The sequence below is a fragment of the Macrosteles quadrilineatus genome, unplaced genomic scaffold (genome assembly GCF_028750875.1).
Source record: "Macrosteles quadrilineatus isolate MER2022 unplaced genomic scaffold, UCM_ALF_1.0 Scaffold_9__3_contigs__length_116548681, whole genome shotgun sequence".
NCBI classification, from domain to species: domain Eukaryota; kingdom Metazoa; phylum Arthropoda; class Insecta; order Hemiptera; family Cicadellidae; genus Macrosteles; species Macrosteles quadrilineatus.
In genome coordinates this window covers 49,638,330-49,663,554 of record NW_026542602.1, presented here as the reverse complement: position 1 = coordinate 49,663,554, position 25,225 = coordinate 49,638,330, and the positions used below count along the sequence as shown (strand labels likewise).

Sequence of the window (25,225 nt, the reverse complement as noted above, 5' to 3'; positions counted from 1 at the left end):
GACACTACAGAAGGCTCCAGGACGATGGATGTAACTTCTGGTGCTGCTCAAGGATCCATACTGGGCCCGGACCTCTGGAACGTCGCCTACGACAGCCTCTTGAGATCCGAGATGCCTGAGGAAACCGTCCTAGTTGGGTATGCAGATGACGTTGCGGCTTTAATAGCTGCACGTAGCATTGAGCTTGCCCAGCTGAAACTAAATCGAGTCATGCGAACCATTAACGCATGGATGGCAGAACATGGTCTCTCGCTCGCTCTGAGCAAAACTGAGATTGTCATTCTGACTAAAAAGAGGATTGACACCATCGTGCCTTTGATGGTGGGGAACGTTGAAGTCCAAACCACTCGTGCCGCAAAGTACCTTGGGGTCATGGTGGACAGCAAGCTCAGCTGGCGAGACCAGATCACCCGTACGGCGGACAAGGCCGCTAAAATGGTTTCTTCCCTTAGTCGGTTAATGGCCAATGTCGGAGGTCCACGGTCCAGCCGCAGAAGGCTGTTGATGTCTGCGGTCCAGTCAGTGCTCCTGTACGGTGCGGAGGTCTGGGCAGACGCTCTCAATAAGGAGGTATATAGGATGCGGCTCGCCCGAGTGCAGCGTCAGGCAGCACTAAGGGTAGCATCTGCCTATCGAACAGTGTCCGAACCCGCCGTCCTGGTGGTTGCTGGAGTCATCCCCGTCAAACTTTTGGCGGCGGAGAGGAAGGCAATTTATCAGCGCCGTGGGGAGGACCAGGCAAGTATTGAGGAACGCACCCGGACCTTCCAGCTGTGGCAGGAGAGCTGGGAACAGGAGACAAGGGGGCTCTGGACCAGGCGACTGATACAACAGGTCCAACCTTGGGTTAATCGGCGGTGCGGAGAGGTGAACTTCTACCTCACCCAATTTCTGACGGGTCACGGCTTTTTCCGGTCGTACTTGTTCAGGATGGGCAAAGCCGTGTCACCCGATTGCATATACTGCCCAGGCATTCCCGATGACGTGGAACACACTTTCTTCCACTGCCAGCATTGGGAAAGGCCCCGCCTAGAGGCTCAACAGTTCGTAGGACTGCTGTCGGTGGACACGGTCATACCGATGATGATGGAGGGTGAGGACAATTGGACCTGTGTGTCACTTTACATCCAGGGTGTTCTCCGCGCCAAGAAGCTTGACCTCGACCGGGATGCGGTGTAGGTCAAAAAATAAATAATGCCAGAAACGGTGCGAGCCCTGTGGGCTTAGGTCACATGTTGGCCTGACTTGAAGTAATGTGACAAACAATTCCAGGTCTGTGTCCAACAGCGTAGAGGGGGTTTTTTAGTGAGTAGTCTGTGATAAACTCAGGAGTCTCACACTACAGGCTGGCTACCTGTGTGCGTAAAAGCATTTTCCCTCCTCACCCTAAAAAAAAAAAAAAAAAAAAAAAAAAAAAAAAAAAAGTTGGTGGAAATATATAAGGATTTGTACGGATTAAGTAGTATGGCGTAAACTATCGTACGTAACTCGTCCAAAATGTGTGTACCGGACTCGTATGGTAATCCCGTACTCGACTTCGTCTCGCACGGGAACGACCACACTCGTCCGGTAAACACTTATTTTCAGGACTAGTAACGTAATATACTATTTCACGGCAAGGAGTTTTGAGACTAGTTCAGTCAACCACCGCTAGATGCGCTACCATCGAGGCTCGTGACAGTTCACGTAGTCTCCGCTAGATGCATCTTCAATCGAAAATACTTAATCCGCTATTAGTTTATATATTACTGATATATTTTAAATGTTTAAACTATATAAAAATAGAAACAAAATTGGTTTTAGGTAATACGTTGTAAGCTACATATTTAAAGTTGTTTTTTTTTTCAATCTAAAGCTGTAGTATTTGACAATAATGCATTTTTATCGGTTGACACTCGCAGTGGTTTGTTAGTTTCTCTTACAAGACTACCCACAACTGGTATACTCGTCGCCATCGAACATCGAAGGTTTAACCACTAAAATTACTTCATTCTTTAAGAAGCCGAGAGTTGTGCCTCTTACCTGAGGCCGACGATTGGCTTATAATACAACTAGCAGAGGACCCGTCCTTCGTTCGGGGTTGAAGTATTTTTAAATGGTGCTTTTTGAAATCTGACATGAAAAAGTCAGTTCAGTAGTTATGTGCCTATTAGTAACACACATACAGACAGACACCACTAGATTTTTATATAAATAGTACAGATTAACTTGTATCCGTGTCCTCACCAACGGGATCACATAAGACCAAGGTCCTCAACCACGATGTTAAGAAGTAATAGTTCAGTCAATAAAGGTTTAGTGTCGTAACAAATGAGAGACAAGTAAATCTATATACCACTGTATAGTACCTTTGACTATTAATACAACTAGACATCCCACCCCCATGTTAAATCTGTAGCCAGCTTTGTTACTAAAGTCGTCATAGTTTACTGAGAAGGATTTTGTAAAAGAACTAGTAAATTTACTACAAATACTATTTTGTTGGGAGACGTTAGTATCGACCTTTTTGATGGAAAAAATAAAGTCTAAAAACTATCAGTACCTTTTAGAGAACAATGGGTTTTATCAATTGTTAAGAATACTACTAGAATAATGTATATTGGTTATCCTATATAATCCTAATGATTATAATAGGATGTAAAATATGTGCACATATTTTACACTAAATTTGAATAATTGGTAAAGGTATTCGTCAACTAAAGCACTAAGCCACCGGACTATATGTAGGCAAACGCCAACGAACAATATTTGTTGCAAAGAAACAACTCGTAACATTAACATGTCAATGACAGTTATAAACCAGCTGTTGGTTAAACCAGCATTGAAAATACTTTTATTTGCTAGCGTTAGCTGCTAGACATTTTAAAAATTAAAACTTAATTTCTAAAAAACTGAAACCCTAAACTAAAATTATGGCTTCGGCATTCCCTAGTTCTCAAAATTATCTTTCTTTCAACACAAAAATCATGAAAATCCGTCAAGTGGTTGATTCAGAATCGTGAAATAAAAAACCATGTTTCGTTTTAATATTATAGATATATCTATTTAAATAATTTTAGATTTAAGTACCTAGGTTTGCTGCTGCAGGGAAACTAATAAAGTGTGTTTTTTACCAACATATTAATAGTTTAGTATAAAATAAATAAATAAAAATCTGCCAAGTTTTATCAAAATATATCCATAAACAAGAAAACTTTTGTGTTTTAAGGGAAACAATGAGAAAATCCCATTTTACCCCATTAAACCCTCCGTTAAACAACCCCGGGTTCCCATGGTCCGATCATGCTGGTTCGCGAACTCATTCAAGTTTATCTTGCCTTACACCTCAAACCAAATGTTATCAAAATCGGATAAAAATTACCCAAGTTATCGTGTTAACGGACACATATAATTCTCTCTCTATATATATATAATATATATAGTTCACTTCATAAGTGAAAATTTGAACGAATGTGTTTTGGCCTCTAGGGACATCAATAGAAAAAGTTAATCGGTCCCGGGCCTAGGTTTTACAGTGCCACCTAAGGTAATGCATTAGGGAAATTTGCTAATAGCAATTAATAGTCGATGTAAAAGTATTTTCACGGCAAGGAGTTTTGAGACTAGTTCAGTCAATCACCGCTAGATGCGCTACCGTCGAGGCTCGCGACAGTTCACCTAGTCTCCGCTAGATGCATCTTCAATCGAAAATACTTAATCCGCTATAGTTTATATATTTCTGATAGATTTTAAATGTTTAGAATATATCAAAAATAGAAACAAAATTGGTTTTAGGTAATATGTAGTAAGCTATACATTTATAGTTGTCCTAATTTTCAATCTAAATGTGTGGTATTTGACAATAATACGTTTTACTGGTTGACACTCGCAGTGGTTTGTTAGTTTCTCTCACAAGACTAGCTCAACTGGTCTGTCCTTGCATATAATACTCGTCGCCAATGTAGTGATTTTAATTCATTCTTTAAGAAGCCGAGAGTTGTGCCTCTTACCTGAGACCGACGATTGGCTTATAACAAAATTAACTTGTATCCGTGTCCTCACCCGCGATGGTTTTGTGTCGGGACAAATGAGAGACAAGTAAATCTATATACCACTGTATAGTACCTTTGACTATTACTACAACTAGACATTCCATCCCCACGTTAAATCTGTATCCAGCTTTGTTACCAAAATCGTCATAGTTTACTGAGAAGGATTTTGTAAAAGAACTAGAATCTTATATTATTTTACTACAAATACTATTTTGTTGGGAGACGTTAATATCGACCTGTTTGATGGAAAAATAAAGTCTAAAAACTATCAGTACCTTTTAGAGAACAATGGGTTTTATTAATTAATTGTTAAGACTACTAATAGAATAATGTATATTGATTATCCTATTATAATCCTAATGATTATAATAGGATGTAAAATATAATTATTGGTAACGGTATTCGTAAACTAAAGCCCTAAGCCACCGGACTATATGTAGGCAAACGCCAACGAACAATATTTTTATAAACAAACAACTCGTAACATTAACATGTCAATGACAGTTATAAACCAGCTGTTGAAAATACTTTTATTTGCTAGCGTCGGCTGCTAGACTTTTTAAAAATTAAAACTTAATTTCTAAAAAACTGAAACCCAAAACTAAAATTTTATGGCTTCGACATTCCCTAGGTCTCAAAATTATCTTTCTTTCAACACAAAAATCATGAAAATCCGTCAAGTGGTTGATTCAGAAACGTGAAATAAAAAAACCATGTTTCGTTTTAATCTTATAGATAGATAGATCTATTTAAATAATTTTAGATTTAAGTACCTAGGTTTGCTGCTACTAGGAAACTAATAATGTGTGTTTTTACTAAAATATTAATAGCTTAGTATAAAATAAATAAATAAAAATCAGCCAAGTTTTATCAAAATATATCCTTATACAAGAAAACTAAAACATTTTACAATATTCTCAATAAGAATAACATAGAAATTTTTAATAAACCTGTTACCAATAACCGTAGAAAAACAAAATAATTTTTTTAAAGCTAATTACAAAGGTCTAGAGAATAATTTATAGCCTAAATTTTGTGTTTTATGGAAAAAAATGAGAAAATCCCATTTTACCCCATAAAACCCTCCGTTAAACAGCCCCGGGTTCCCATTGTCCGATCATGCTGGTTCGCGAACTCATTCAAGTTTAACTTGCCTTACACCATAACGGACACATATAACTCTCTCTCTATATATAATATATACATAATATGTGAAAATTTGAACGAATGTGTTTTGGCCTCTAGGGACATCAATAAAAAAAGTTAATCGGTCCCGGGCCTAGGTTTTACAGTGCCACCTAAGGTAATACATTAGGGAAATTTGCTAATAGCAATAGTCGATGTAAAAGTATTTTTACGGCGAGGAGTTTTGAGACTAGTTCAGTCAATCTCCGCTAGATGCGCTACCGTCGAGGCTCGCGACAGTTCACCTAGTCTCCGCTAGATGCATCTTCAATCGAAAATACTTAATCCGCTATCAGTTTATATATTACTGATATATTTTAAATGTTTAAACTATATAAAAATAGAAACAAAATTGGTTTTCGGTAATAAGTAGTAAGCTATACATTTATAGTTGTCCTAATTTTCAATCTAAAGTTGTGGTATTTGACAATAATACATTTTACTGGTTGACACTCACAGTGGTTTGTTAGTTTCTCTTACAAGACTAGCTCAACTGGTATACTCGTCGCCAACGAAGCTATAACTAATTAACTATTAATATTTATTCATTCTTTGAGAAGCCGAGAGTTGTGCCTCTTACCTGAGACCAACGATTGGCTTATAATACAGCTAGCAGAGGACCCGTCCTTCGTTCGGGGTTGAAGTATGTTTAAATGGTGCTTTTTGGAATCTGACATGAAAAAGTCAGTTCAGTAGTTAACGTGCCTATTAGTAACACACATACAGACAGACACCACTAGATTTTTATATAAATAGTATATATTAACTTGTATCCGTGTCCTCACCAACGATCACACAAGACCAAGGTCCTCAACCACGATGTTAAGAAGTAATAGTTCAGTCAATAAAGGTTTAGTGTCGTAACAAATGAGAGACAAGTAAATCTATATACCACTGTATAGTACCTTTGACTATTAATACAACTAGACATTCCACCCCCATGTTAAATCTGTAGCCAGCTTTGTTACCAAAATCGTCATAGTTTACTGAGAAGGATTTTGTAAAAGAACTAGAATCTTATATGAATTATTTTACTACAAATACTATTTTGTTGGGAGACGTTAATATCGACCTGTTTGATGGAAAAATAAAGTCTAAAAACTATCAGTACCTTTTAGAGAACAATGGGTTTTTATCAATTGTTAACAATACTACTAGAATCGAAACAAATTCTAAAACACTAATCGATCATATTTTTATTAAACATAGGCAAGTAAATAGTGTTAAGCAAGCAATATTTGATTGGAATATAACAGATCATTGTTTATTAGGTATTAAATTTGATGACATTTTTTTTAGACCAAGGCAAAAGAAATTTATTAAGCAGACTATGGTTTTTGATAAGAAGGTTTGGTTGTTTAAAACCTATTAGTTGGGACGAAGTTTTTAATGAAATCAATGTAGATTTATGTTATGAGAAGTTTTAATTTTAACTGACGTAGTAAATAAGTGTTCTAAAACCATTCCTATAGATAAGAGTCTTGCTATAAGGCCAAACTACCAAGTCCTTGGATGACGACAAACCTCTTAAGAAAAATAGGTGGAAGGAAAAAACTTTATGTGTTAGTTAAAAAGGCCATATGATTTAGTTTCAAGGAACTTTCTACAATAATTTAAAAATTGAAATAGATAGTGTAAAAAAATGTTATTATTCTATCATATTCGAAATGCTGATGGGGACCCGGCTAGACAGTGGAGGGTCATAAATAGCTTAACTGGTGAAAACCGTAATCAGTGTTTTGATAGGATGGAACTATTGACAGTGACTCTCAAAGTGTAGCAGATAGAGTTATGTGACGGGTAGTCACCAAAAATTATTTTCTAAATTTTGGGATTATATTTCAAAAGTAAAAGACCTGGTAAATGGATTTCACAATGCATATACCAGTGTCAGAACATTGGCATTTAGTAGACAGAATTCTTGATGACACGTAGCTTGCTCAATCGACCGACCCACAAAAACCGTAGACTTAGCAATTGTACTTTGGAGAGACTGAGGTCGGGGTTGACCGAAAGGGAGACTTGGCCCCAGTTATCTGTCGGGGACACTTCGCCGGTCTCCGGGTTTTTGGTAAGGCGATTACTTTATTAATATTTAACTTTATAATTTTTGTGATTGTCCAGGCTAACTTAATCTTTTAAAGTCAGTGATTGATTGATGTTAATCGTAATCATTCTTATAATAATTGATTTCATTTATAATTTGTGTGAATAAATATAGCTACTATTAAATTCCTGTTTGAATATAATAACGTGTCAAAAAGAATTATAATTATTAGAGTTTTATATATAAATTTCATTTGCTTAGGCCTACTTAAATAAAAGGAGCCTGTAGTTATTTTATCATCCATTTTTATTATTGTCTTTAATATTATCTTTATCATATTGTCCACCCATTTTATTTGAATAGTGATTAAACATTCTTTTACCTCTCACTAAAGTATTCTTATTATTTTAAATCGATCCCGGTTACGCCCCCGGTCACAATCCTAATCGTGGCAGTTAACATTATCTGATGAACATTGTACAACCTGATAACGATACACCTTCACTGGCCGGCCTGGGCAGTGTTGCCAATATTTTTTAAGAAAAAAATACTTGCGGTGTACATTCTGCATCATGTAGCTCCTATTATCCTATTTTCAAATTTCCCTGTCATATTGGAAAGTGGTGGCCTTTTTTGAAACAATGGAATCAATATTTGTTATGTATCTTATAGTCTTTTCCGAATTTAAATGCAATTATAAGACTTTTTTACTCTTTTTGCATTTTTGCTCTAAACGTATAGTGCAGTAGAAATAACCGAAAATATAGCTTAAGGTGGAACTAATTGCAACACAAATGATTCTTGCTGTGAATGGTAGGTAGTATGCTTCTAATCAACATACTAAAAATATACATCCGTACTGTGGCGCAAAATACGTTTTTTGGCCGCCATCTTGAAAAAACGTGTCAACATTTTAATATTCGTAAAAAATAACTTTTTGGGTATCAAATTATAGAAAATTTAATGCTGAAAAATGTTATAATAGTGTTTATAAGCACTATTTAGAAATACGATCGTAGTACAAAATACCCCCGCCGCAGCAAACCTGCAGACTAAACGAATTTCCATTTGTCTTAATTGATTTTCAATTAAATCTAGTAATTCAGTTTTAAAAGTCTTTGTACAACTAAATATAGAGTTTTACTGGACCGATTTTGTTAACTAATGGGTCATTGGAAAGAAATTCGTGTAGATTTTCAAATAATTATGAAAGTTTGATTTTTTAAGATTTGCTAGGTGAAACCCGTCAACGTCGACAATAATTAGCCTAGGTACTGTTGAGGTTGCAAGCAAGATCTTTTTAATTATAAATCCATGATAACTCCATTTTTAAACAATTTGGGTCGTTTATGATTTAGCAGTGTGCTTTAGGTACGTCCGATCTCAATAATCAATAATTCCAATGGAATCTGATATTTCACTGAGGATTTAAAAAAGATAAAAAGATAAAAACATACAGGATAATGTAGCTGCTGGAATACATTTTTAATTTAAGTAAAAATTGAAAACATCCAATTTAATTGTTTTTGTAGGGTAATACATTTGATAGACTAGGCTAATGATGACAAATATGTGCTTGCATAGCTTTGAGACCAAAATTATGAAAATCGGTAGAAGAGCCAAACTAACTCGAAAAAAACAAATTTAACTCCCGTTAGTAATGTACAGAGAGGCAGTTTGTGCATAACTCAAAATATACGTCAAAATGAGTGCTGATGCTTAATAGCAAATCTATGGTGCGTCTATAGCTTTAGTTTAAAGCCGAATTTACACTATGTAGCAAAACCTGCTATATAACCTTTGCTATATAACATTGCTTTATAACTTTTGCTGTATTAAAAATGTACAAACAATTTTAGTGATTCTGGTGCTCGTGCTATATGTTATATGTAGCACAACCTTATTCGCATTCCGTATAGAAATGTGCGCTAAAGAGACATTGTTCGTGGCAGCTATCGTGGTGATCTTGGAAGTCAGAGAGAGAGACAGACAGGAGCGAAGATTTTAGCAAGTTTTAGATTTGACCGCTTCTTGCTTCGAGAAATAAGTACAGTGTAGCAGATTTATTACGGGACCTTAATGATGATGAATGCCCTGACAATCCATAATTAAAACACTAAATAAGGTGACGGTAACTTCAAAAACGTTTTACGTATGATCACAACGCCGGTTGTCCACGGAACAGTACAATTAAGTTTATAATATCAATAGCCCCGATAATATCATCCCGATCCTAGGCACTGCCACTTTCCGTTTCCAGTTCTTTCATTGTAAACAAAGATCGCTGAGCAAAACCGTTCAGCGCTACATATAGCAGATGCTAGACGAATAATATATGTATATCATTGCTACATATGGCAATGTTAGATGTAGCACGTATTTCTTTTGATATTTACCGACTCCCGATGGATAGCACAATTTTTGCTATATATAGCAGAATCTGATACATATAGCAGTGTTATATAGCACTTTTGTAAAGTTACTTTTTTTACTTCTAGCAAATGTTATATAACATTGCTAGATGTTACACAAATCTGCAATGTAGCAGGTTTAGCTACATAGTGTAAACCCGGCTTAAGGCCAAAATTATGAAAATCGGTCTGGTAGAAGAGCTAACCCGACTCGGAAAAGAAAACAAATTATTTTTATAGATGGCAATAATTGATTTACCAGTATGCATAATCTAACCATACGAAAAATGAGTTGATAATTTAACAGCTTATTGTTATATTGTTATTTAATTAAATTTTCTTTGATTAAATATTGTTGTTAACAATTTGCATTTGTGTTTATAGTGTGTTTCTTATGTTAAGTGTGTGATTCTAATGTTATGAGCTGGTTAGATTATGCATACTGGTACCAAATATTAGTGAGTAAAGTGGTGTATGGATTTCATAACCATTATTTTACTAGAGACCGTTGCATTAATTTAACCACAATGGGCACTGTTGCTAGTATATTAAATAAATAACATTAGGTGTAACAAAACGAGTACCAAGGTTTGCTGCAACAAGGAAACCAATTAAGTGTGTTTTTAGTAAAATATTAATTGTTAAGTATAAAATAAAAAAATCTTCAAAGTTTTATCAAAATATATCCATAAACAAGGAAACTACAACTTTTTACCATATTCTCCATAAAATAACATGGGGATTTTAAATTTCCAATTTTTTGAATTTTCCCCGTTACCAATAATCGTACAAAACCCCTTTGATATACTTAACTATTTGTTTTTTAAGCTCTTTAAAAAGGTCTAGAGAGAAATTGGGAAATTTTACGATTTAGGGGTCAAAAACGAAAAAATACAAATTTTAAAAGTATAAAATAACTTATAAATAAACAACTTTTCAAATGCCACGTTTTTAAACGCACCTTTTTTCGCCTATAGTGCATCACTGTTAACAGTATATTTTAAATTCAACCATTATATTCTTTTCCAGCATGAAATGTTCTATAATTTGATACCAAACCAGATTTTTTAACAATAATTTAAAATTTTACACTTTTTTTAAATGGCGACCAAAAACCTGTATTTTGCGTAACAGTACAAATGTATATTTTTAGTATGTTTTTTATAAGTGTATTACCTACCATTTCTAACTGGAATAATTTCTGTTGCAATTAGTTCCACCTCAAACCCTGTTTCTACTGCACTAGTACTCGTTTAGGAGCTACATGATGCAGAATGTACACCGCAAGCATAGCCTGTAATTTTTTCCTAGTTCTTACGCTGGTGTTCAGAATTTAAAGGGCTACAACATACTAAATTTTTATCAATATCGTTCGGGCCATTTTTGAGAAAATCAAATATGTCCGTTATTGGATGGGGTTTTATGCGAAAATCAACATAAAAATCAAAATTTCATAAAATTAAAAAAGTGCCTGGAGTGCATGGATTAGTACCTACATACCAAATTTTATCAAAATCGGACCATACATAGGTGTAGTTTGTAACTGTACACATCCAGACACACAGGCATCATTTTGAAAACCACTTTTTTAGGTCTAGGGGGACCCAAAACAAATATATCCACTCAAAACTCAAACTCGAAAATTTTGACGAAAGCAATACTTTCTTCATAGGTAGGGGGAAAAAGTAAAAATTTGAACGAATAGTGTTTTTGGCCTCTGGGGACAGCAAAATGAAAAATGAATCGGTCCCGGGCATAGGTCTTACCATGAGACCTACGGTAATAGCTACTTCCCTATAAGGAAATTCATTAATACAGATTATAATTGCTAATACCTAGAAAAAAGGGCTGTGAAATTTTTTGGAGGTTTTAGAGTTAGTAAAATTTACAATGTGGAATCCACGGTTCAACTCCGACTTAAAACCCCACTATTCAAAGAAGGCTAAATGTAAAAATTATTGTCTGAAACCATATACTACATCTTTCAGACATAGCAAATGTTACATTTGTCTTAGCAATATACGAAGGTGTAGAGGTTGAACCGATGTAGGAGTTATTTATGTATAGGTGTGGTTAGAAGTAATCTTCTTACAAGTAATAAAAATGTCCTTTGGATTCGTCTTGGTTGGCCTTTGCTCTCCTTGAAAGATTTTAACATCTGTTACAAGGTCTTAAAGTTAGTTAATTGTTTTAAATCTTTAGAATAGTAACTATGTGGTCTCTGTATTAATTTTAAGATTAATTTGGAACGGTTAGTTACGTTTGGGTATGTTTATAAAAACTTCTTAATTTTTTAAGGTGATAAGTACAATAAATTGGTTGCCAGCTGGGAAGTTTTAAAAAACTTCAACAGTACAAAACTTTAAAAAAATTTCAGACTTGTATTGATTTTAGCTTAACTGTTAAGTTCTCACCTTATTTCCAAACTTATTGAATGTTGGCTTACTTTTTGATGCATAAACAGTAGGTAAGGATTCTAAATTATTTTGTCTAATTAACTTCTTAATAAATTTTGTTAAGTAATCTTTCAAGAAAAAGTTAATGTAATTTTTAACTTATATATAGACTGATGTTAATTATATAAAATTAAGGGGTTAGCTGGTCCAGTAGTACAGCACCGGTCTTAAGTTCCCAACATCCCGGGTTCAAATCCCGCCAATCACGGATGGGGTTTTTATTTACTCGTAAGTGGTATTACTGCAACCCACAACGCTTAGCCAGAAGTAGTGTACAACACAATTCCGTGGATGAGAGTAGATGAGCTTAGCACAAAAAATGCATAAAGTATTCTGTATAAAGTGTCAGAAAAAGTAAACGTTTTAAATCTTCACATTAAATAGTATTTTTTACATTCTTTTCAGGGGTCTCCAATGTCCTGATTCGATGGTGATGAAGATTTGGTTCAGCAGCAGAAACTAATCGATAAACATTTATTCAAGACCGAATCAATTTATTCTAGAGTAGTAATTTCAACATTATAGGATAAAAAAATAGCTTAAAAATTATGACTAAGTGTGTTACCGATGTTCGGTTCCACACAATCATTTGCTACAACCCACACTGGTATAATTTATGACACAGTAGCTCACTGCCACCTAAATAGTGCTGTTATTTGGTCCACTCATACTACAGAAGGCGGTGTGAACTGATCACCCAACAATGCTCCAATCAGAGGCATTGTTGACTCGGTCATTCATTGTGGACAATCAAAACCACCATTTGTCAGTCAGATATTGAAAATGAATGACTGTGACAACACGAGAGGAAATGTCGCTGGCCTCGAGTCATGGTGACAGTTAAGGCGTAGAAAGGGCTTTGTTAAGAGTCAATTAATTTTTCTGAGAGAAAATCATCTTTGGGGCGCTATCTGTAGGGTGTTAGTGATTCAAGTGCATTTCATTGTGCACTAGTGTAGTAGTGAATTCAGTATTCACAATAAAGGTAGGCACTGGTATTTGTATGATCAATAAATAAATCTATGGATCAATCAAGGATGTAACACACACTTGTGCACATATTTTACACTAAATTTGAATTACGCAAAAGTGTTACCATGTGTAACCTGTTACTAAGATCAGCTGTTTATTTAGCCACGACCATTTTATTAAAAGCCCTTGATCAAGGACAGCTGTATCTAGTTTGGAATTACCTCAGAGAAAGGTACAGAGTGAAATTGGTTATGAGACGACCGAGTGCTTTCAGCTCTGGGATGTTGTGCCGGAAATATACTTGTGAGCAAGGAAGAGCTCTGGGAGCACTGAAGTTCCTATCGCACGACACAGGGTCTTCCTCCTTCGTGAGCGTTGTAGTACATGATGGCGAGAGCGGTGTTAGACAATACCCTAGATATAAGCGACTCGAATTCTAGACACCACTTAAAAACCACCACCATTGAGTGTACCATTGAATGTTTCAACCTTCTGATTGTTAAGGAGCTCTATAAACACTCAGCTCAATACCCCCAATGGTGCCCAAAAGTCAACTCCAAAAACGTTGCTACACTGGAAATTACAAAATTTCACCCCTGGTGTGTGTAACGGTTGTAATCAACAACAATTTTTAAATGCAAAATCGATCAAATAAAATTACAATCAATGTACAAACCGGTTACTTTTAATTGGTTACAATTAATGAATTTAATTAATAAAGAAACGTTTTTTAACCTATCACAAGCTACCAATCTCTCACTGTTTTGCAGGAGGGTTGTGTCTGTTCGTGGGACTGGTGATAGCAGGTATGGACCTCATGTATCCCCATAGCTTCTCTACGGTGTTGGAAGTAGACTACGACACTCCGTACGACAGACACGTCATCATAGAAGAGAGCCATACCAAGCACAAACACTGGAAGAAGGGATTGGAAGAGCCTCCCGGCCTGGGCCGTCGCATTCTCAGGTAAAACTAATGTTTCCAGTAATGTATTGGCTGTGTTTTTAGAATATCTAAAGATATTTTTGACCAATTGTCAGCTTAGTGCGGAAAGGTATTACATGTCCTTTCCTTTGTTTGTGGTTGGGGTGTAGACTATTTCTTATGCGGCTCTGCAGGTACGGTAGCAAATGAAATCAAGGTAACTTCATTTAATAAAGCCAAAATCATGGATGAAAGTTAATCATAAAAGTAAATTAAAATCCATCACGAAATTACAATGGGTTTTAAAAAAGTGTTATTTTTTTGTCTGATCTTAAGTCAGTACAAAGTCACATTCACTGTGACTACAATCTCCAATGTTTCAGGCGTCTGTCGTCCAAGAAGGAGGATGGAGAGAGGAGTGTACGAGGTCTGGAGAACCGAGGGTTTGAGATGGACCCACCCAAGTCCCCCTGGCGCTACCCCCTCCACCGTCCGGCGCTGCAGGCTGCCTTCAAGCGAACACTCAGTCAGGACTCTGCGGCTAGTGGAGTCAGTCTGGCCGTCAGCTTCTTAGACCAACGCGAGAACACGACTGGCGATCCTCCTCCAAGGTGGGTAAATTTGGCTCCAGTAGAACCTCGATAATAAGTCTCTCTTGGGGATGATCAAATAAAGTCTTGTTATCAAGGTTTATTTCTTATTGAGGTTTGCAATAACATGTAATTAAGTTTCTTATGAAATCAAGGGTATTTGAAAACGACTCTTGTTATTGAGGATCTTCTTGTTGAGGTTCCAATAATGTATTAGATTAGATTATCAAAGCTGTAGTAACAGGGCATATTTTAAAACCCAAATATGAAAATTGCCTTCTGCAGATTTTATTACTGACTAATATCAGCTGATTTTAGTGAGAACCTTGTAAAATGCCCAACAATTGAGAACAGCTGGGTTCAGTTTCAAAGTATCAAAATACTATTGATCCACGATTCATATTACAGAAAATCACTGTTGGCGTTGGGAAATTTGGATTGAATTGATTCACACGATCGGACCAGCGATATTTTCATTGCTAAGCGAGCGCTCGTAATTTATTTATTATTCTAGTTTCTTCAAACTAACCCACTTGTATTTTTTAATATGCTGATAAGTTTTTTTCTTCTTTTCTTTACAGGAGGACCCAGATAGAGCATAAACCTCCCGTCCGTGAAGCCTCCATGTGGTGAATTCTCCCTCCGACTTGAATACAAAAACTGACGACCCTCCCATATTACATCCCGCTATTTAATCGTCCATTTTATAACTGCTCATCAACTGGTTAAGTTATATTAGTTTAAATACTTGGTTATGTTTTGGAAACAGTATGTATGTGACCATACAAATTACTTATTTAATTTATATTATCCTTAAAACAATTAAGATGCTGTAAAATGTTTGGTTTGGAGATTATTTACTTGTTCTTATAAGACTGTTAAATGTTGGAATGCTTTTGATTGTAAAATAATAAAATTAGAAAATAAATTTAGAAATTTTGTAGATTTAATTTTCACATTACTATTTGTATTTATGGATTTTTTTATTGAAAAAGAATACTTTTTTCCAAAGAAGTGTACACTGAGCTTAAGTAAACATTTGTATAATTTACAAAATAACAACATAAGCTATTGACTTTTAACATATCATTTATGTTACGAAATATTAATTTATTGTTGTTTAGCGTAATATCATATGTTATTCCTAAAGGTGTATTCCTAATTTTTAACACGTCATGCCATTGAATCTTTTTGTTTCTTAAGGTCATTTTTGTTTTCTTGGTTTGTGATTTTGTTGTGATTTAGAATCATGTGATCAAGTTTAGCTTTAGTTTAATGGAATAACTTGTAAGTATTGTAGATTTTGTATATATTACTTACTGTGTTTTGATTATTACAATAAGTAAGTTTAATTGTATGATAATAAAATGTTTTGAATATATTTTGAGTTTATTTTTCTTCTTTATTCCAAATGGTTTTGAACATTTCCTTACCAATCATGCTTTTTGCTATGTCCATGAAATTGTGTGAGCATATATTGTTTAACACCTCAAGAAAATTTTGCAATGAAAAATTTGGACAAACATAAGATATAGATATAGACAAGATGTGTAATTCTTTGAATATCTTACTTGGCCAAGATTTATCACCTCTAACATTTTATTGACTAATTGATAAAAAATTAAGAACTTTGTTTGGAACACATGTCAACAACAAAATACATCAGAATTTGGAGAATTTTAATTTTATTAACTTTTTAGTTATCATTACAATAAAATTATTAAATACTATTTTTAAAATGCATATTAAAAAACTAACGTAATACTTCCGAGTAAAATTTACAGTTTATGACAAATTATAACTAGATATTTCCTACATGGATTGGTATTGAAATATCTTTATTAAATTCAAACTTCCTAATTTGAAATACAGTATTTTCACCTTAAATTAAAATAATTATTGTGTAGCATTTGAAATTTTCAAAAAATAATGCCTAAAATCACAAGATTTAATTTCCATGTGATCTAAAAATTTGTTTATTATTTACCGAATAGTTTTCAAGCAATACTTCTACACAAAATTACAAAATAAATAAATAATAGTTGCAAGTTTAACTTAATAACACAGACAGGATTAAATATTGCATTTAAAGTTAACAATACAACCTATAGAAACATTCTATGTGCTAAAAATCACAATTCAATCTCACATATTAAGTTTACAAACTATAAAATAATAAGTAATATTCAACATTTATCGCAAAAACTAAGTGAACAATGTGAAAAACGGTTAAGTTTTCTTTGATACCTAATCTAAATATCTACATGTTTTTAACTAGAGATACAAAATTACTTATAAAAAATTCCAATTTCACTTCCTTTTTAACAATCAAAGAAACTAACTTCAATAGTTCTACCAAAAAGGGGGTTATTTTTTAATTTTCAACCAAAAATTATATACATTTCTGTTTAGTTAAAACATTGTATATTTTTTACTTTAATCATAAAGTGCATCAAAATAACCTATCCTACTCAACTCAAAACAAATGTTTAGCGCTTCCCTTCAACAGTAATATATTGCTGGACAACCTTCATTTTTTCATTTTGGTAAACTAAAATATTCCGTAACAACAATATACTTTATAATTCACAGATAAATTTTACAATAACAATAAAGGAGTATAAAAACAAGAAACAAACTTACTGCTAGTTTAACAACTATTTACAAGTAGATACACGTATATACAAGACGGATGTTACACTATGTACAAGCGAGCCGAGTGTTAGATTCTCGTGGACTCGGCAGTCGTAGGTGTCGTTGGTGGAAGTTTCACCTGAGTTTGTATGTTTGCGCTTTTAGCTACTCTTGCCTTCATACCTTCTACACTGTTGGGTATACTGTAGAATATGTAGATCAACATACCTAAACAGAAAAGGTTAGGATGAAAGAAAGTGTAAATGTGTTGATAAAATAACTGACACATACTTTCTCCCATTATCTAAATTTTTACGGTGTTGGAGGTTGTAACATGTTTTTTTTTTTAGTTAAAAGTACCATATAATAAATTGTAATCAAAATTATACGAGCCGTTTTGTGGAAATCTGAATTTTCTGTAATTTAATAGGGTTTACTTCAATATTAAAAAGTTATAAAATATTTTTTTAATATATCTAGAGATACCATGGAGCATGGAGGTATAATACACACACACACAGACATCACAATGAAACCAATTTTTGGGTTTCAGAGAGATCCACGGATACTTCCAAACGATTTCTCCATATAGACTACAAGTGTAGAAGGAAAAATCAAAAATCGTGCTGATCCAAATCTTTTGTCTTGCACCAAAACTTTGTGTCATGGAAGGGATCAGACGCAAACAGACATAAATGATAAAACATTTGCTATAGACATTCCATGAACCTGGGACCTCAGGGACCAAAGTCCCGCGCTCTGTCACCAGAATAGCTTCCTCTGTAATTATATTACAAGTACAGACAAAACCCTTGCAGGTTTTGAGGATATTATTACAAAAGTTCATGTCATTATAGTGAAACCCTCAATGAAATAAGTCGTGTTACATTGCAGTAAACTTACCGATAAAGAGCCACACTCCAAATCTGATCCAAGTGTGGACGTCCAGCTTACACATGAGGTAGAAGTTGATCAGTACACTGACACAGGGCAGCAGAGGCAGTAATGGAACCTGAAAGTATTAACTTTAGTTTTATACATATACAAAGTTAACACGTTCGCTGCTGATCGCTAGATGCCGGGACGACGCCAGGAGCTGAACTAATGCGTTGCCGCTGCGTAACATTGCCGCCGATACATTGAATTACAGTAAAAACAACAGTAGTTTTACTGGATGGCAATGTTCTGCAATAAAACTGGCTTTGGACATAGTACTAAGCGATTCTGATAGATATCAGCACTACCCAGGTTGCAGTCAGTAAAGTAGTGTCGATATCTAGCAGGAAAGAGGTGGGACAAAGCCCTGTTCTAAACGTACCTGGTGGTAATATTGGGAAACTATTTTTTTAATTGTCAGAAAAGTACGTCCCCACGAGCTGCAAAGAAATATAGGACGCTTGTGACGAGCTGGCTGATCCATGGAAACGTTAAACAACAATGAACTGTGACGTTCCCGAACGTTCCTAGCTCCTGGCGCCTTGGCCCGGCTGACGTTTCGGAACGTCTGTAGCAGCGACCAGCGAGCGTGTTAAGATTCTGATTTTGATAAAGCATGATCTCGTCCCAATTCCAAAATGTCTAAGCCATACTACGCTTAAGCAAGAGTTGTCAAATATGCTAGGACCAATCTCTAGAAGCAGGAGGAAAAACGTCCTTGCCACGCTTCGCTTCCTTGAGTATTGCCTGTAAGCTCAAATCTATGACTTAGACTATGAAAATCAAATCACAGAACATGATTTATACTTGGCAGGAGCGTCAATTTTTCTTCAGATCATATTTTGCTATTATAACAAGACTAAGCCGATGAATATAATGGAAACTAGTCGGAACTAGATCTAGTTGTTACTTGTCTCCAATTTGTATCAGCTTGCTTGGCTGCAACAGGAATTTTTTGGAGACCTTAGTTTTCAAACAGTTCAGGTTGGTAATTTCTTGAATAGAATTTTTGAATTCAGCAAGACTGAATGAAAACTTACCTTAAATGCTAGAGGAGATTGAGACTGGGGCTGACGATGGATGATGAAGATTGTGATGACCATCACAGCTGCTAGGACACACACCACAGTGACAACAGCTGCTGAACCTTCCACCAGGGCATCCTCACCATTGACCAGAGTCACACAGAGAGCAGCAGTAGCCATAACTGTACAAATACATTCAATCACTGAAGATGGGAACACAGCTGGGTGGTAAACCACAAATAAATGGTAAACATATTGAACGATCGCAGAGATATAATCTTCGTCCCCTTCCATTATGACGAAATCGTTAAGATCTTCCTAGTTTGCAGGGTCATAATCTTCGACTCCCGCGGATGCAATAAATTCCTTTACATCCTCCACGATCGCGGTTGAATAGTGACAACTCCTACATTAACGGTGAAATAGGGAAGATCTTTTGCAGTCGCACAGATTTCATCAATGTCTCCCGCGACCACAACAAAACAGATTATCATCGGTGAAATAAATTTATCAAGAAATAAAATTGGGGCCCCCAGAAACCGCCGTATCCGCCGTTAGGGAAATACGGCCCTGAGCACTACTTTTACACATGTTTAACTTATTTTTAGGTTAAAATAGTGAATCGATCAGAGCAAACAACTTACTATAGACAGTTAGGGCCCAGGAAGATATGTTCTCTGTTGTTCTGCTCGGGTATTTGATCATGGTAAGGTTGAACACGTCTTTGATGGAAGACATTGCACTCGGATGATCAATGTTTGGCTGCTCGTACATCACGGGATTCGGGTCTCGATACCTGAAAAAATAGCAAACATTGAAAAAATAATAATTTAGTAGCCTGTGCATTCAAATAAATGGGCATTTTAACATTTTTTGCAGCTTCACATGTTAAAGTTATAGCTATAGTTTTAGATTGAAAATTAACTAGTTAAAACTAAGTTAAATAAAGCCACTAACCAAGCATGCTTATCTCAACCACTGATTTCTAGCATATAAATAAACTGGGTTTTTAACCAAAACAATCTGAAAGGATCAACTTACTATAAACGATGGCATATCTTATGTCACATGAAAGTATCAAAAACCGAGGGTAAATATTACTGAACTGAAATTTTTACAGTAGCACACATTTTGAGCAGCTCATTCCACCAAGTTCTTTCAAAATAAAAAAATTAGCTACAGCTGGCCATCTGTTGGCCATCCTCGTACAAAAGTGAAAATAATGACATAAATGTTTCAATCAAGAGATTTCTTTGACAAAGTTGTGTTCACATTGACACAGGTAATGTACTTATCCCTACCTGAGTATCAGCACACATATTGCTACGATGGTGTAGGCTAGAAGAGTTCCGATAGACATCATGTCAATCAGCTGATCAACATTAAATATCGCTGCCATCACACCTGTTTTTGTAAAAAAAAAATGTAAGTAAGAAGAAAATTCAGATGTTGGAATGATTCACTAATACACTAACATACAAGCACTTTATTTTATAGTAGTATGGGCCTCATTGATTATGTTAACTAGATACAGAATACATGTCTAAAATTTGTATCTTAGAACATTATTAAAATTTCACAAGATTATTTTTGCTGAGAACAGAACCAGCGTAAATCAATTTCAAAATATGTCTTAGTTCTATTGGCTAAATCTCCTGAGATGAATTATTTTCTGTTTTGTCCTTTTTTTAAATTTGATTTTTAGATATACAGTACCTTTGAATTGTCAAACTAAATCAAAATAGTATATTAGTTGCTTAAGATTATGAAATTTCAACTGTCTACAAAAATACAGATTGAAATAGCGGCAAGACAAAGCGAAAGAATCAAGCTGAATAGTCCGGTGGCTTAGTGTAATTACCGTTACATGGCGGATAAAAGCATCAAATTTGGTATGAAGGTACCTTAGGGTATACTAATAAATTTTAGCCTAGGAGCCCTTTTGAAATTTTAAATATTTCCACACACGGCACCAAAATCCAAAATGGCCGACAAATACAACAAAAACTACCTTTAAAACAATCCATTCTCCTGTTAACTCTAAAATATAACTTAAATCCAACCAAGACTCTACAATACTAACCGGAGACATACTAAATTATATGAAAGAATACTTATGTGTGTCTGTGTGTGAGTGGGTGGGGGTATGTGTGTGAGTATTTATGTAACGAAACCTGTACTGGACATTGCGCAAAAATGGTCAAACCAATTTACTGCAAATTTGGTGTGGACTTTGTTAGTATCATATGTCAACATTTAGATCTGTTTCCTTTTATTTATCTATTTTTATAATTTTATTTAGTTTATTTTTACAATTTTCATCTATTTTTTTTTAGATCTACAGAGTTAGGCAAAAGTATGGAAACCCCCCAGTTAACTTTTTAACGCGTTTCAGTAGGAAAACCAAACTCAGCATATATTTACAAAATAAAAAATTGCACTTTTTCATCAAAGTTACAACTTTGCCCCAGCCCCCAGCCCCCAGAATGGGTTATTTTGGGGTCAGCCCCAAATTTTCAAAATTAAACACCTATCATGTGACCACTCATTTTAAAGGGTTTATCAAGAGAAGTTGAATGGTGTAAACCAGAGGTCAATATCCCACTCCAAATCGAAATGGCAGCCATTTTAATTATTTAAGATGAGCAAGCAAAAGATAAAGTCTTGATAATCCCAGTTAACTTTAAACATTTAATATTTTAATACTGGCAAAAAGGTGAATTATCTTTTTTAATAAAGGTATGTAGAGTTTAGTGTTCCAGCTGTAATCTGTTACAAAGTTAATAAGGCATATTTCAAAATGACTGCGATTTTGATTAGGGGGGAATATCTTGGTGTCATACTGGACCGCACACTGACATTTAAGGCGCATTGTATTGCGACAAGAGGTAAAGTCTCAGCGAGGAATAATATCATCAATAAGCTCACCAGCAGATGCTGGGGTGCTAACCCTAATGTCCTCAGAACCTCAGCTTTAGCGCTCAGTGTGTCGGCTGCGGAGTACGCTGCACCACTATGGAATGCATCGTCACATGCAAAAAAGGTTGACATAGCAGTCAATGACATGGCTCGGATTGTAACTGGGTCTTTGAAACCAACCCCAGTACACAAACTATCCTATCATAGGGATCGCCCCTCCATCAATCCGACGTGATGTCGCTGCCGACGCAGAAAGGAGTAAGCAAAAGACAGACCCTCGTCACCCATTACACGGCCACCAACCTGCTGCAGAGTGACAGCTTCGGTCCAGAAAGAGCTTTTTATCACGGACACGAGTCCTGGATGGATCACTCTCAATCAATCGGGTGGCAAGGTGGGAGGCCACGTTGACTAACCCTTCCTTGCCAGCCAGGGAGGAACTGGCTCCTGGTGGAGGCCTTCTTTACACGGTGTGGAAGACCCTAAATCGAATTAGGGTCGAGGTACCAAAATGCAGGACAAACATGCAGTAATGGGGTCTCTTACCAGACAAAGAAAACATCTTGTGCGCGTGTGGTGCTGTCCAGGATCCTGGCCATCTGCTGATCTGCCCACGCCTAGACCAGTCTTGCACATTTGATGATCTTTTACATGCGAATGACAAAGCCATATCGGTAGCTAATTTTTGGAAATGCGAAGTCTGATTTCCGGGCACGGAAAGTAAGTAAGTAGTATTAGGGGGGCGATATTGACTTCTAGTTTGCGCCATTTAATTTGTCTTGAGAAACCCTTTAAAATGAGGGGTCACATGATAGGTGTTTACGTTTGAAAATTTGGGACCGCACCCAAATACCCCATTTTGGGAGCCGGGTACAAGTTCTAACTGTAATGAAAAAGTGAATTTTTTTATTTTGTAAACATGTGCCGAGTTTGGTTTTCCTACTGCAACGCGGTAAAAGGTTAACTGGGGGGTTCCATACTTTTGCCTAACCCTGTAGATCTAAAAAAAAAATGATGAAAATTGTAAAAATAAATAAAATAAAATTATATAAATAGATAAATAAAAGGAAACAGATCTAAATGTTGACATATGATTGACATGGTTGACATATGATATTAACAAAGTCCACACCAAATTTGCAGTAAATTGGTTTGCCCATTTTTGCGCAACGTCCAGTACAGGTTTCGTTACATAAATACTCACACACATACCCCCACCCACTCACACACGGACACACATAAGATTTCTTTCATATAATTTAGTATGTCTCCGGTTTGTATTGTAGAGTCTTGGTTGGATTTAAGTTATATTTTAGAGTTAACAGGAGAATGGATTGTTTTAAAGGTAGTTTTTGTCGTATTTGTCGGCCATTTTGAATTTTGGTGCCGTGTGTCGAAATATTTAAAATTTCAAAAGGGCTCCTAGGCTAAAATTTATTAGTATACCCTAAGGTACCTTCATGCCAAATTTGGTGCTTTTATCCAGCAGGTAACGGTACTCGTAAATTAAAGCCCTAAGCCACCGGACTAGAAGGGGCATGCAGCTATTTTCAAAGCCAAGCTTATGTAACTAGTCTAAAATCTGAGAAAATGACAGTTTCCTTGCTACCATGTATAGTTTACCAAATACTGTAGAGTTTCGGGTATCCAATCTAAAACGGCAATGACATGTTTCTACAAGTGAAGTATAAATAAAAACGTTTGTAAACCTGTTAAAATTCATTACATTAATAAAGTTTCTTTTTTGGTAACCTTATTCACATGGATCTTACTAATCTAGAACCTATCAAAATCTTACGTTTTGAAGCCATCATAAGTCATAGCCATCAGTGCAGGCCTACAAAAGACTTTTTTAGAATACAATATTAACGATTAAAGTATCTTCTATCTTCCCGTTCATCACTAGGACTACACAAAAACACTTTTTGCCGCTCCAAAAAATCCAACTCAACTTTTTCAAATGAAGACGCGCCACGCCGTGCCGCTCTCGCTGTAAGCTCCTTCGGTTTACGAAGTTTGTATTTTGTTTTGACGCAACACGCTGCGACACGCCGAGCCTTGTCCTTTGTGTTTGTACCCTAACATAGCTACATATGTAAGGTAATTACATCGTAGTAATTAATTTTTGTGAATGTGGAACTGTAGAAGCAAAGGTAATTTGAAAACATTGATACCATGTTTGAAGAAAATAAAGGGCCGTTTAATTCAGGGGCGGACTCAGATTAAGAAGAGTGTTTTCCAAAGTCACATTAAACTTAGTGGGACTTAAAAGAGAATTCTGTTGGTTCTGAGGACTAAACAATAATCTTTGTGACTTTTTGACATTTTTTAAAGTTTTTTATGTAATGTTTTTATGTAACCTCACCCATGAGGGTAATTTTTTGTTAAGTGTTGCACAAAGAAAACTGTATTCAAACAATTAGTAAACTCTACAGTGCAAATTATGAATCAGTTCAAAAATTACAAATCAATTACGTTACTTTTCGTTACTGTCATGTTCTCAACTATTTGATAACCACCACCAAAGTAAGAGGTTAGCTTGAGGACCTGTAATTCCTCCACCGACTAGAGAAGCAATAACTGGAGTTTGTCTGTTGGGATTGACTCGACTCAAAGGTTTGAATAGCAAACCATCGCTAGCCATAGAGTAGAGCATCCGGGGCTGGGGGAAAAGCGAACCAAAAATGCTGAAACAACACTTTAATTTCACAATCCTGGATATAACAAAATTGTGATTGTGACATACATCAGGGATTGAAGCTATTTTGAAGTGAGGATCCCAGATTGGTGATGTAAAAAATAAAAAGTAATAGTGGTGCTCCTCGTAGTAAATTGGTTTTGAAGTTGAGAAGAGGAAATATAATTACATGTTTATCTCAAAAGCAATGTCTTCATTAAGGAATTAAATTTCTTTGCTGTAAAACTGAGATTATGTTTAAGTGAGAGAGGGGAGCGTGATGGTCTGGATAGAGCCTGAGACTTTGGTCCCTGAGGTCCAGAGTTTAATTCCTGCTAATCACCATTTGATTTATTTAATTTAAGTGATAATGCTACGACCCCGTCTACTACTAATCTGAAGTAAAATGGGGGAAAAA

General features: G+C 35.6%; 2 protein-coding genes across 3 annotated transcripts in view; one reads left to right on the top strand and one right to left on the bottom strand.

Moving 5' to 3' along the window:
• Positions 1-15,965, top strand: part of LOC129001937 (dual oxidase maturation factor 1) — a 99,950-nt gene extending 83,985 nt beyond the window's left edge. For both annotated transcript variants that reach the window (XM_054429377.1, XM_054429379.1), the window contains exons 7-9: positions 13,873-14,068; positions 14,410-14,637; positions 15,198-15,965. In XM_054429377.1, the coding sequence (XP_054285352.1) occupies positions 13,873-14,068; positions 14,410-14,637; positions 15,198-15,249 (476 nt within the window). In that variant the 3' untranslated portion in view covers positions 15,250-15,965. The remainder of the gene's footprint in view (positions 1-13,872; positions 14,069-14,409; positions 14,638-15,197) is intronic.
• A 325-nt stretch (positions 15,966-16,290) lies between these two features.
• Positions 16,291-25,225, bottom strand: part of LOC129001938 (high affinity cationic amino acid transporter 1) — a 62,857-nt gene continuing 53,922 nt past the window's right edge. Inside the window, exons 11-15 of the mRNA XM_054429380.1 lie at positions 20,513-20,615; positions 19,856-20,007; positions 19,227-19,393; positions 18,154-18,262; positions 16,291-17,478 (exon numbers count right to left, since the gene is read on the bottom strand). Of these exons, the coding sequence (XP_054285355.1) occupies positions 17,339-17,478; positions 18,154-18,262; positions 19,227-19,393; positions 19,856-20,007; positions 20,513-20,615 (671 nt within the window). The 3' untranslated portion in view covers positions 16,291-17,338. The remainder of the gene's footprint in view (positions 17,479-18,153; positions 18,263-19,226; positions 19,394-19,855; positions 20,008-20,512; positions 20,616-25,225) is intronic.